The following is a 12978-nucleotide window of genomic DNA, read 5'->3' as shown; positions in this document are numbered from 1 at the left end:
GGGAAGATGTGCAGGCAAACACCAAGGGGCAGGGACCACCTCCCAGCCCGCAGCCCTCTTTGTCACCCATCATGAGGGTTACATCAGCAATGTGGGGATGTGACCTAAAACCATGCAGCTTGCACATTATAGGCAGAGCCCACTGGAGGGGACAGACATTTTCCTTGGCAATGAGACAGAAACATGACTGCCCTTGAGATAAGATGCTGCTTCTGGGAGAAATGGATGAGCCACAGGTCCATCTCTCAGCTATCGTCACATTTTGATGGTCAGCCCCTCACACCCTCTCTGATCTGTCTCCCAAATCCCCCGGCTTCCCATTTTCACCACTATGACCACAGCCCCAAGGAATCACTCTGACGCCTTGCCACCCATCCCTCCATCCGCTACAGCGTCTCACTCACTAATGCCAAATTCTTCTTCCAAAAACATCACGAGTGTCACTTCTCTCCTCTAAATCCTATCAAAAAAAGGTGCCAGGACCCTTCTCAGTCTGGACGCCACCCTGAAGCCTTGCCAGAGCTCAGCCTCTGCCCACCTGCCTGCTGTTCATGAAGAGACCTCATCCATTGCTCAGGCCTCATCCTCTACCTGGATTCCCATCCCAGAGCTCCAATGAGATCCCACTACACCCTTCATTGCTTAGGAGGCCTCTTGAAACGCCCACTGCCCAGAGTTCACCAGCCTCTGACTCTGACAATGCAGTGACCAGGGCCGTGCATTGTGCATGACAATGCAGTGACCACAATGCATTGCAGGGCCACACTGTGGTGCAGTGTGTGGGGAGGCGTTACTGTCCTTGAGGCAGGAATCCTGCCATGCTCCAGCCTACAGCACCGTACAGCCCTCTGCTCACCAGGTGCAAGTGACCATGCTTGAGGCCCTGCTGCCTGTGCGGACAGCAAACACCAGGGGAGGTCCTGCCTCACCAAGGGGACATCTGGCAGTGAGGAGGCAGGAGCAAGCAGGCCAGGACACCGGAGCCAACATACTAGATGGAGAGAACCCAGCGCTGAAGAGTGCCCAGAGGAGCTGAGGACTCCGCAAGGGCTTCCTGGAGCCTTAAAGGAAAAGGAGAGCAGCGCACAGCAGGCATAGACGGTGCTCCAAGCAGGGAGGCACCACACTGGAGGGCAAGGCAGAGCTCAGTGAAGAGGAGGACAGTGAGGAAACAGAAGGCAGACAGGCAGAGGAACAAGCAGGAGGCAAAGCTGGGACTCTGGCAAACTCTTAAAGGTCTGGACTTTTCCCAGAAGCATCGTGCTTGGGGGATGCACAGGCAGAAGTGCCCCGGGAAAGGTTGCCTGGGTGAGCTGCAGATGGACAGAGGCCAGGGTACTGTGGATGGCAGGACTGAGGCCACAATTAGCGAGAAACAGGCAGGAGGAAGAGATGGAGGAACCAAGAATAACTGTTCAATTTCCTGGCTCAGACATCTAGATGGATGTTTTCAGACTCGAAGGAAAGGAATGCGGGGCACGGGCTGAACATGGTGTAGTGTTGGAAACTCGCAGCACTAGGAGACATCCAGACAGGCCCAAGGCCCAAGGCATCCAGAGATGCCCCCAGGACAGAGATGACAGCAGAAGCCCTGCAAGTCGCTGAGCGTTCCAAAAGTGAAGGAGGAGAGGCTCCAGCAACGCTCTGCGGACACAGCGTTAAGGTAAGGGTAAGGACGGAGAGGCCACCATGGAGCAGTAGCAGCCAGGAAGACCAGGAAGACAAGAAACCCCAAGGCAGTAGGGGCCCAGCGAGGGCATGGCCGGGCCGCCACAACCGGCACCAAAGAGAAGCAGGGGAGAGAAATGTGTGCTGACCTTGGCTGAACGTATGAAAATCAGCCACAAGGTTCCACTGTCTTCCTAACTAGTGACAGTGAACTTGCAAATAATACACAAAAACAAAAATTAGAGTAGTCTATGCTAATCCACCACCAGGCGGCACCACTTCTCCTCCTGAGCCGCTGGCCTCCTGGCCCAGGCTGTCAAAGTCTACCCACCTGGGAATACTACCAAGTGAGCAGGGCTGGGTAGGGACTGCAGAATCACTGAAAAATACATCCATGTCACACGGAAGACTGAATTTTTTAAACATGGGGCCATAATAAACATAAGAAAATACAGACGCAAATCTTCCTAATCTTGGGGTGTAGACAGCTGCAAATATGACAGACGTTGACTAAAATCATGAAAGAAAAGACCACCCCCCAAAAAGGATGTTGAACTGACAAATGACAAACTGGGAAAAAAATATCTGCAGTGATAAATAAGAAGTTAATATAACAATAATCCCCACACATCCATTTTTAAAGGAAAAAAAGGTGAATATTCAAAGAGAAAATGAGGCAAAAAAACATGAACAGGTTGATTTATTTAAAACTTCATAACCAACTGAGGAGGCGTTCAACTTCACCAGGAATTAAGTAAAGATCAGACATTTTTTGGCCTACTTAGCTGGACAAAAACTAAAGAGATGAACAGCTTGGATGGTGCATGGGAAAGGACAGCTTTAAGAGGCATCAGACATGGAAGCTGGCACAGCCCTTAGGAAAGGCAGTTTGTCCCCACATTTCAATACTTAAGTTTGGGTGTGCCCAGAGAGGAGACCACTGGGAAGTGATCTCCGTGCTCACACACAGAGGTGAGCTGGCCCAGGGCTCCCGGCTGTGCCCAGTGGAAAACGACACACGGATGCCTACTTACAGACACAGGCAGAAGGTGTGTGCAACATCTTAATTAGTGATTTTTTAAAAGCAGTAACAGGCCGGGCACAGTGGCTCACGCCTGTAATCCCAGCACTTTGGGAGGCCGAGGTGGGCAGATCACGAGGTCAAGAGATCGAGACCATCCTGGCCAACATGGAGAAACCCTGTCTCTACTAAAAATACAAAAATTAGCTGGGCGTGGTAGTGTGCACCTGTAGTGCCAGCTATTTGGGAGGCTGAGGCAGGAGAATCACTTGAACTGGGGAGGCAGAGGTTGCAGTGAGCTGAGATCGAGCCACTGCACTCCAGCCTGGCGACAGAGCAAGACTCCACCTCAAAAAAAAAAAAAAAAACCAAACAAACAACAACAACAACAACAACAAAAGCAGTAACAGAACAGCCCGTTTAAATTACAACCGCATTGTGCATTTTATGTGCTGTGATCGAGAGAGGCCACAGACAGCAAAATGCTGGTACTGGCTGATCAACTGCGGAGGCCATGGCTAGGTGTGGAAATTCAACGAATATATGAACACTTTTATATACAATCAGGAAAATCTATTTTTATTTTAATACAAAAACTTAGTCCAATGAACCATGACTCTGACTTGAGAAATTCAAGTATACTGCCGTCCCCTTCTCACAAGCAAGAGGCCTCAAGTCAAAAATTACCCAGTAAAGCAACAGCCCCACCCAGTCCTGCTCCCCACGTGGGTCCTTTGTCAGCAGTTCTTTTCCTAGCTCCCTTCAGGCCCCCCTCATATATCATGGTCTGAGCCCCCGGGCCTCCACGATGCCAGGGGGTGGCCTGGGCTCTCCCCTCTCAGCCTTGGCCACCAAACTGTACACTCCCCAAAACCATCAATGGTTTCTGGCCTGAGAACAGGTACTCCGAGATAAACAGAAGCTGAAACTGCATGATTTCCCTCTAACCTCCGCACCCTCTCTGCTCCTGGCTGGGCTCCCTCCCGTACAGGTACCTGTTTATGAAGGTTGAGGCTGTCGATTTCAGAGAGGACCCAGCCAACACTTCCATCCCCACCACAAACCAGAATCCGGAACGTGTCAAACTTCTGGAATAACCGTAAGCTGCAGAGAAAAGAGAACGGCCATGAAATGACGTCCATTCCACAGGACAAATGACAGGCTTGTCAATATGGGGCTGAGGGGCCACCTATGCTCCTCATGGCTGACCTGCACCAGAGACAGATCACACACAGGTCCTGCCACGTGACACCAGCCGCCTGCACGCCCCTCCACTCAGGGTCCACTTTGTCAAGGGGACGACAGCAGCACTGGGGTCCAACCAACTGCTCCCACCAGGGCCATGCCCCACCCAGCGAGAAGACCACTCAGTTTGGTGAGCCACTGAACCCTCTGCAGACACCACAGGCTCAGTGGTGGGCCAAAACTGCATCCCCTGCCAGGCTCATGGGCACAGCCTTCCATGGCCCCTGCCCATGTGAGCCCACCCTGCGTCACTGTCCCTGCCTCATCCACATGTGGCTCCTGCCAGCCTTCCCAGCATGCCCTCTGGGCTGCCTGCATCACCCTGCACCCTCAGCCTTGGCACTCCCTGGCCCTGGGCCGCAGTCTGGCTTCCACCCTGGCCCTTGTTCTAGTCACCCTGGAGCCCCAGGCTGCCTGACCTGCCTGCAGGCTACGTGTCCCCACTGCAGCACATATGCCTGGGCCCACTCAGTCCTCCGGTGACATGACCCATGCCTCCTACCCTCCTAACTCCTCGGTTTCCTTCCTGGGCTCCCCCTGTCAACCTGCCCCTGTCAACCTGCCCCTGCCCAGCAGCGTCCTACTCAGGACACCACTGCTGCTTCTGCTCACTCCTCATCCTCTTCCTATGTGACCACGTCCAGTTTGCTTCAAGAACCACACAGATGACTCTGGATCAACAGCCCCCAGGCAACTCCTGAAAGCTGACACTTGTACCTGTCCTCCAGAACACAGCACTCTGGTATCCTAGGACACCTCCAACAGGACACATCCCTGCTCAGAGAATGGTAGCACAACCACCAACCCAGTCGAGAGGCCAGACCCTCCTCCTCTCAGCCGGCAGCCGATCCAGCCCCTCCTGGCAGCCTCTCCTCCACACCCAACCCAGGTACCAGCTCAGGTCACCACCGTGCTCTCGCAGAGTCCCACAGAGGCCTCAGTCACTAGGACACCCTTCCTGAAAGCTCCCCACACGAGTTCCAAGAAGATCTTTCTAAAACACGAGCCTGGCCATGGGCCTTGCTTTATGACGTTGCCCCTCATTTGCAGGAATGAGCCGAACCTCTTGGCCAGCACCTGCAGCCCTCCCCGATGGCAGGTGCCACCTTTCTGCTGCTGCCCCCGGTCTGGCCCCGCAGTGTTCCCTCTTGCCTCACCTCTGCACAAGCGGTGCCCTTGGCCCAGAAGCCTCCCCGTCTCCCTGCAGACATCAGAACACTAGAGCTCCTCAGACGCCAGCTCGGGGAGACGTGGAAGAACGCCCACTGTGCCTTGAGACCCCTGCCCCCCGGGTTCCCAGAGAACTTGCATCACCCCATTGAAGTGCCGGGGGACCCTGCGTGTGCTCCTACCCATTCCCTGCATCTGCACTCCTGGCCTGGCTGACCTGCGCATCCTGCCTCGAGCTCAGTGTCCAACCCAGAATGAATGCTCAGAAGACAGGCAGGCGTAGGTGATGCGGCACCAAGCCCAGGCTCCACACAGAACACTGACACCTGTAAGGCCCCTTGCTCTTGGGAGAAGAGGTGACAGGTCAAGGCCGGGAACTGGAACATGAAGCAGTAGCTCCAGATTCTGCTGTGAGCTGTGTGAGATGAGCTGCTTCCAGAAACGGTAAATGACTGACTCAACTCCCTTTACGCCGCTGTGAGGGCTTCTAAATCATCCCATCTCATACCGAACTCCCGCTACAAATCATGGGGTTTTGCTTGCACACCAAAATTAATATTTCGTTATTCTCGAGATCAGCTGTGTAGCCTGCCCTGCCCACAGCCATTTCAAAGCCTTCCTCCAACACCCCGGTACCATGTTTAATAACAACCTCAGCCTACTTGGTGCACTGTGATAACAGATGTATTATACCTCCACTTTCCCCACTTTTTAACTAAAATTATTTCTTTGCCAGGCACAGTGTAATCCAACACTTTCAGAGGTTGAGGAAGGAGGATCACTTGCGTCCAGGAGTTTGAAACCAACCTGGACCACACAGTGAGGCCACTCTACAAAACGTTTTAAAAGTTTTGTGATGCTCAACAAAACATTTTTTTAAAAAATCAGCTGGGCATATAGTGGTGCACACCTGCAGTCCCAGCTACTCAGGAGGCTGGTTTGAGCCCAGGAGCTGTAGTGAGCCAGGATTGCGCCAGTGCAGTCAGCCTGGGCAACCTAGCAAGACCCTGTCTCAAAAAATATAAAGTTAAAAATAAAATTAAAATACTGTCTTGATCAGCCTACTAGTGATTGCAATCCTCCACCATTCAGATAAGTCTACAGAAAATGTGGGAGTACTGCCTTTGCGGAAGCAGGCTGGAGTGCTGCCATCTGTGACTGCTCTCCAACTGTGCCTGGCTGTGAGTGCGGACGAGTAACACCGAAGACACCCAGAGGACCAATGATGAGCAGCGTGTTCCTCTTACCCTGACACGTACGCCAAGGACACGCAGGGAACTGGCCGAGGTTCACACCAGAGTAGCCCCTGGCTCGTAAATACACAGACCCCCCGACTCCTCCCAGAAAAACACAGGCCAGACCAAGGTTCTGCAGGCACTTCCCACTTCGGGTATCCTGGACAATCTCTGGAAGTGCTAGCAAGTCCTCTCAGAGCTCCGACCTGGAGCTGATGCTTCCAAAGGAAGAAGAAATTCGCTGAAATGGCAAAATTCACAAAAGCAAATGTTTTCTACAAACTTATGAAAAGTACAAAACTACAAATAACACACACTGGCTCTCCAGCAAGCAGAGGAGCAGTCTAATCTCTGTGCTGCTGATGAACAGGGGAATCACTCTGGCCCAGCGTCGCCCTCGTGTGTTCCTGCTCTGCAGCACCTGCACACCGAGCAGCCTCCCGTGCCTCTCAGCAAACACTCCTCCTGGCCTTGCTGCAGGACAGCTTCTTTCTCAATGCTAGGCAGCCGTTACAAACAAAGTGGCATGCCAGGAAAACACACCCACAGATTAGAGAGAGAGAGAGAGAGAGAGAGAGAGAGAAAGAAAAAATAAAGAAAATATACCCACAACGTTGTGTGCAGACACACGCAGAAGGCATTTGTGCAACGGCAGGTAAAGAAGAATCCTGATTGGCTCAAAAGATGCATGTGCATGGGTGTGTGTACATGGGTGTATGTATGTGTATGTACGTGTGTGCACACGCGCTGTGTTCCAAGTTGGAAGGCCATGCACCTCTATTAAGAGTGGGCACCTCCGCAAGTGCAATTTGGGGAGGAAGCACTTTAACTTTTCTTTCCTATTTAAAACTTTGTGTCTTTAATCTTTTTTTTTTTCTAACAAGCACACACCACCTACACAATTTTTAAAACTCCAAGAAAGATACATTTTACAAGCTTCCTACCCGAGGTGTGGGCCTCCGTTCATGAGGTCGAAGACCTGGGCGGGATTTAGCAGCTGTTTGAATCTTCTGAGGAACTTCACACCCTGGTTGTCCCCACTTTTTGAATTGACGAAGACCAACAGTGGGCTTGTGCAAGACGGAGGACAGCTGGCCTTCCAGAACCCTGGACGCGAGAATGAACAGAAGAAAACATGTAGGCCACGGAAGACGCTGGGGGCACCACTGATGGAATCAGCAGCAGGAGACCCCTCCAAGGACACACACCTGACACACGCACACCTATGACTCAGGAGGAGGTCAGCGAACAGTCCCCACAGCCACTCCCCATGTGTGAGGCCGGGAGCCCCATCCATCTGATCTCACATTCACAAGGCGTCCAACTGCCACCTTGCTGCTCTTCTCTTCCTGATCGCCTCTCAGCCATGGACCCCACATCCCCCCTTCCAGCAGTACTTGTCAACAGGTGCCACCATGTCCCAGTCAGACATGACAACAGCTGCAAGCCAGTGTGTCAGCAAGTGCTAGGCAGAGATGGAGCACAGCTTCAACAGCTCACGACGGAGAAGGCCACAGACCTGGGTTCCACTCAACAGCACCACCTCCACGTCAAGCGCCAGGCTCGGGTCTCAGGCCTGTGTAAGCCTGGGTGCCACTCAACAGCATCACCTCCACGTCAAGCACCTGGCTTGGGTCTCAGGCCCGTCTAAGGGCAATGCCACAGAATCAGGGCACTGTGTGCCAATCTGTGCAACTCCTCCAGTAGCCCCCACAGCTGTGCCTGACCTCTTGCTGACATCTCACCAAGACAACCAACTCCAGAGCTGGAGAGGAAAGTGCGTGGAGAAGGAAGCATGTGGGCATGCATGAGAAAGATGAGCATGTGTGGTACCCACCATCAGAGTCGATGCTGTTGAGAGCCGTGGGTGGGATGACTGACACTTTGCATAGGCCAAGTGGGCACTTGGTCAGCAAGGATTCTTTACACGATGTGTGAACCTGAAACAAGAGTCCCCGCGTCACCAAGGGTCACTGGCATCCTTCACACACACCAGAAATCCTCCTGCCCTGTAGCTGATGAGCTGGCCCCGGGGGAGGCGGGTGATTTCAGAGCTGGGCTGGCCTGCTCCCATCAGGGGTCCCGGGCCCTGGCTTTGCACTTGAGAAGGCATAACACAGAAACACCGGGCAGGAGCCAGTCATGGTTCACACCGTGTAAGCTACAGTCCTGTACCCAACCCTCTGGCCCTTCAACCACAGCTACCTCAAACTTTCAGGACGACGGTGAGGGCTCCTGGGGCCATGTGCCTCTATGTGTCCCCTATGTCTTGGCTTCCTCCTGGCAGCCAGATGTGCTAGGCAAGTGACTGCAGCAGCCACTTCACAATGACCAACTCAAAAGCAAGCACATGGAGGCTCCCTGGGTCTTTCCCTGGAAGCACATCTCACCACCCAGAGCAACGATGAGACCCAGGACCTGGCAGGAGGCCATGTGGGCTGCACCCCTTCCACATGGCTGGGCTCACTGTAAACACTGCCCAGAGCCGACACTGCTCCGAAGGCCCTCTACATCTTTCCTGCTTCCACACCACAGAGGCGGCCAGCTCAACTGTCCCAGGTGACCCCTCACAACCTGGCTGCAGCACCTGCCGCATGATGCAGGGTGACATCTGTCATAACAATACACATCTGCATGTGTCAAAAGGCAGGAATAAATTCAACAGGAAGAAATACCCCAAAAACACAGCTAAGAAGAATGTCCCAACAATTCAAAAACCCAATCTCAGCCGGAGGGGCCTCTGGGATGATTTTACCAGGATCCAGCAGATCATGTGGAGCCACAAGGCCCGCACGGACACCGTAGGGAGCAGGCCCTCCCCTCCAGCCCGGGCGCAGGGCCCACACTCACCATGGCCTTGCACCAGAGGCAGCGCCAGTCCTGCAGGCGCAGCACGCTGCCACAGGTCTTGTCGCACACAGTGCACTTGGCGCTCACAGGTAGGTTTCCTTCCAACCACTGGTGGGGCATTGCGATCTGCAACCAAACAGGCACACGCTAGGGACGCTCCCAAGGCTCCACGTCAAGGGCAGCCAGGAGCCCTCAGACGGAAACGCTCGTTGTGAACTCAGCGAAGGCATTCTTCCCAGCACAAACTCCTTCCCTGATGGTCAGTGAGGGCAGGGATGGCAGGGCCTGTGAAGCACAATCTACCCACAGCACCTGTCGGAGGTGCAAACAAGACCCACAGGGACAGGATGGAGCTCGGGGGCGTGACAACCACACAGAGACCGCATGTGCTTTCCACTGTGACACCCAATGCCAGTGTGACCGTCTCAAATGAAACAGAGGTGGGGAGGGAAGGGAGGAGGCTTGCAAGGGGCCGTGCAGGTGGGGGGCCCTGGCTCAGGGCCCCACGGGTGGTATTTCTTAACATACCCCATCTGCATCTTCAATGATGTCCTTCCCGATGGAGGCCAGCGTGGTCCACTTGCAGTTATTGGTTGCACGCACAGCACAGCGCTTGTGGGCCTTAAATTTGCACACTGTGAGAGAAGGGACACACGAGCCTACAAGCTGTGTCTGTGCCAGAAGCTTCCCATGCTGAGCAGTGTTGTGAGAACTGTCCAGCTCCACAAAAGTCAAGGAAGGAATCAACGGCACTCCCATTTTATAAGTGAACTACTGTGATACGCTTAGAGGCTGATGGCGGTGGGACCGGCACCGGCAGGGAAAGCTGGGGATCAGTATGCTTTCTGTAACAGGCCAGAGAGTGAGCAGTGGAGACTCTGCAGGTCGTAACCAGCTTCCATCACCACTATTCAACTCTACCGTGTAGCACAAAAGCAGCCAGAGACAGTATTTTTTTGCGGACACAAATTTGAATTTCATGTAATTTTCATGTGTCACAAAATATGATTCTTCTTTTGATTTTTTCCAATCATTTAAAAATTTAAAAGCCAGTCTGAAGTGTGGGAGCTGTACAAAAACAGGCAGAGGCAGGGTGTGGTCCAGGCTACAGCTAACAGGCCCTGCTCTAGCCCACTGCTTTTGCCACCAGACTGGATGTCCGTGCCCAAACCCTGCAGCCCTGACCTCTAAATCTGTAACGCACTTTCAGTCCATATATGCACAGCCCTGTTTCCCCAGCTGCGGAGTGTGAGACACGGGGGCCGACCACTGTTCCTTCAGTGTCTTTCCCTCTGTGTGCTCTAGGCTTCCCCTGTTTCTCCTTTTGCCACCCACTGCTTCCCTTCTTTTCACTGTTTGAGCACTATAAAAAAATGATTTATCAAGGACTCTTCGGCAGGTAAAATAAAGAAGAATGGCGTCATAGAAATCACTGTGCCCCTGACCGACCACATGGGTGACAATGGCTTATTTATGGTGACTGGGTTTGGATTTCCAAGGCTTTATCAAGTAAAATGCCAGGCCACCTTTCCTGACAGAATAACAAATGCACATCCGTACCCTCGCAGGACAGCCCATGCGACGTGACCCCAGACAGAGCCTCACGGCACACATTGCAGTAGGTCGGCCTCGCGTGGGAACAGGCGTACCAATTGTGCATCCCTGAGAAGTGGTCCATGCTATACTGGGTGGGCTGGAAGAACGAAACCAAGACGGCAAAGGTAAGACTTCTCTTTTAAATTGTTAAATGCAGTAACTTGGACAAGATTAAACAAAGTATCCAAGAGAGGAGAGGAGGAAGGTTTATAAAGGACAGGTCTGCCAGAGGACAAGCAATAAGCTTGAATTGTATAAGGAACATGCTGAGATTGTGAGCTCCAGACTGTGGGTCCACAGGTGGGAGACACTCAGACAGCAGACACCGGGGTGAGGGAGGCAACAGGAGGCATTCGGAGAAGGGTATTTTCTTTTTTAACCTCAAAGTGCTCCCTGTTCTGCACAGTCTTTAATGCTGCAATCCAATCTTCCATTTCTTTTCTGTTATCAGCACACAAGATGAGCTTCCTGCATGGAGTTATGACCTAGAGAAAGAAACAGGTTCAACAGATCCATGAACAAAAAGCAAGTGCTGATAGCTATGAATGCTTTCTTGAAACTGACCTCACATAGACATAAAAATTACTATTTCATTCACATATTCACACTGAACCGAAAACAAAAATGGTTATCAAGGATCACTAAAAATTAAAAATAAGAATGATCTCAAACCAAAGACAGTGAAATTTAGTTTTTATATGTTCATCAGCAATCAACTTAAGTGGACATTTATAATTGCTTACTACTTAGACACAGTAGTAAGCCCTAGGAAATAAAAAAAGAAGTAACAACTGTGTCTTTCGAACAGTGGAAGACACAGTTGCTACTGCTTCAGGGAGCCCACAGTGATGCCCAGCATTTGAACAGTTGAGGGAAGTCTGCTCAGCTGTAAGTCTAGAATACCATGAGCATGCATCACATATAAATGTTCTTGTAGAAAACCTCAGTATCAGACTAGGCAGGACCTGAACAACTTGACTGGAACTAAAGTTGTGACCTGGTAATAATAAACAAATGAAAATGATATCCATAATATATAAAGGGTTGTAATCAGTAGAAAAAAAATCTTCCTGATATAAAAAAGGCTATGAAATTGCATTTTACAAAAGAAATACATCAATATTCTTTTGTGTGTGGGGGGGGTACATGGTAGGTATATGTATTTATGGGGCATATGAGACACTCTAATACAGGCACAGAATAATCACAGAGTAAATGGGGTATCCATTGCCTCAAGGATTTATCCTTTCTCTGTGTTACAAACCATCCAAGTATACTGAGTTATTTTTAAATGTACAGCAAATTATTAACTGTTGTCACCCTGTTGTGCTATCAAATACTAGACCTGTTTATTCTAACTATATTTTTGTACCTATTAACCATCCCCCCAGCCCCACTACCCTTCCCAGCCTCTGGTAACCATTAATCTACTGCCTATCTCCATGAGTTCAACTGTGTTCATTTTTTTTTTTTAGCTCCCACAAATAAGTGAGAACATGTGAAGTCTGTCTTCCTGTGCTTGGCTTATTTCACTTAACATAAGTGTCCTCCTGTTGTTGCAAATGATAGGATCTCATTCTTTTTTATGGTCGAATAGTACTCCCTGTGTATATGCACCACATTTTCTTTATCCACTTGTCTGCTGATGAACACTTAGGTTGCTTCCAAACCTTAGCTACTGCGAATAGTGCTGCGATCATCACGGGAGTGCAGACATCTCTTCATATACTGATTTCCTTTCTTTTTGGTATACACCTAGCAGTGGGATTGCTGGATCGCATGGTAGTTGTATTTTTAGTTTTTTGAGGAACCTCCAAACTGTTCTCCACAGTGGTTGTACTAATTTACACTCCTACCAACAGTGTACGCGAGCTCCCTTTTCTCCACAGCCTCGCCAGCATTTGTTATTGCCTGTCCTTTGGATAAAAGTCATTGTAACTGGGGTAAGACGTTATCTCATTGTCATTTTTATTTGCATTTCTCTGATGATCAATGATATTGATCACTTTTTCATATACTACTTGCCATATGTATGTCTTCTTTTGAGAAATGTCTATTTCGCCTATTTTTTAACTGGATGATTAGATTTTTCCCTTTTGAATTATTTAAGCTCCCGATTTATTCTGGTTATAATCCCCTGTCAGAGGAATAGTTTGCAATTTCTTTTTGTTCTGTTTGTTTGTTTGTTTGAGA

The 12978-nt window shown here is 50.8% G+C and overlaps 1 protein-coding gene across 1 annotated transcript in view; it reads right to left on the bottom strand.

The window, feature by feature from the left end:
* DGKD (diacylglycerol kinase delta) overlaps positions 1-12978 on the bottom strand; it is a 117315-nt gene that overhangs the window by 26712 nt on the left and 77625 nt on the right. Inside the window, exons 4-10 of the mRNA XM_025405089.1 lie at positions 11166-11270; positions 10750-10882; positions 9718-9824; positions 9190-9315; positions 8177-8279; positions 7284-7446; positions 3685-3793 (exon numbers count right to left, since the gene is read on the bottom strand). Coding sequence (XP_025260874.1) covers positions 3685-3793; positions 7284-7446; positions 8177-8279; positions 9190-9315; positions 9718-9824; positions 10750-10882; positions 11166-11270 — 846 coding nt within the window. The remainder of the gene's footprint in view (positions 1-3684; positions 3794-7283; positions 7447-8176; positions 8280-9189; positions 9316-9717; positions 9825-10749; positions 10883-11165; positions 11271-12978) is intronic.

Source organism: Theropithecus gelada, chromosome 12 (assembly GCF_003255815.1).
Source record: "Theropithecus gelada isolate Dixy chromosome 12, Tgel_1.0, whole genome shotgun sequence".
NCBI lineage: Eukaryota > Metazoa > Chordata > Mammalia > Primates > Cercopithecidae > Theropithecus > Theropithecus gelada.
The sequence above is the reverse complement of the archived record's forward strand: the minus strand, read 5'-3'. Positions and strand labels throughout refer to the sequence as shown.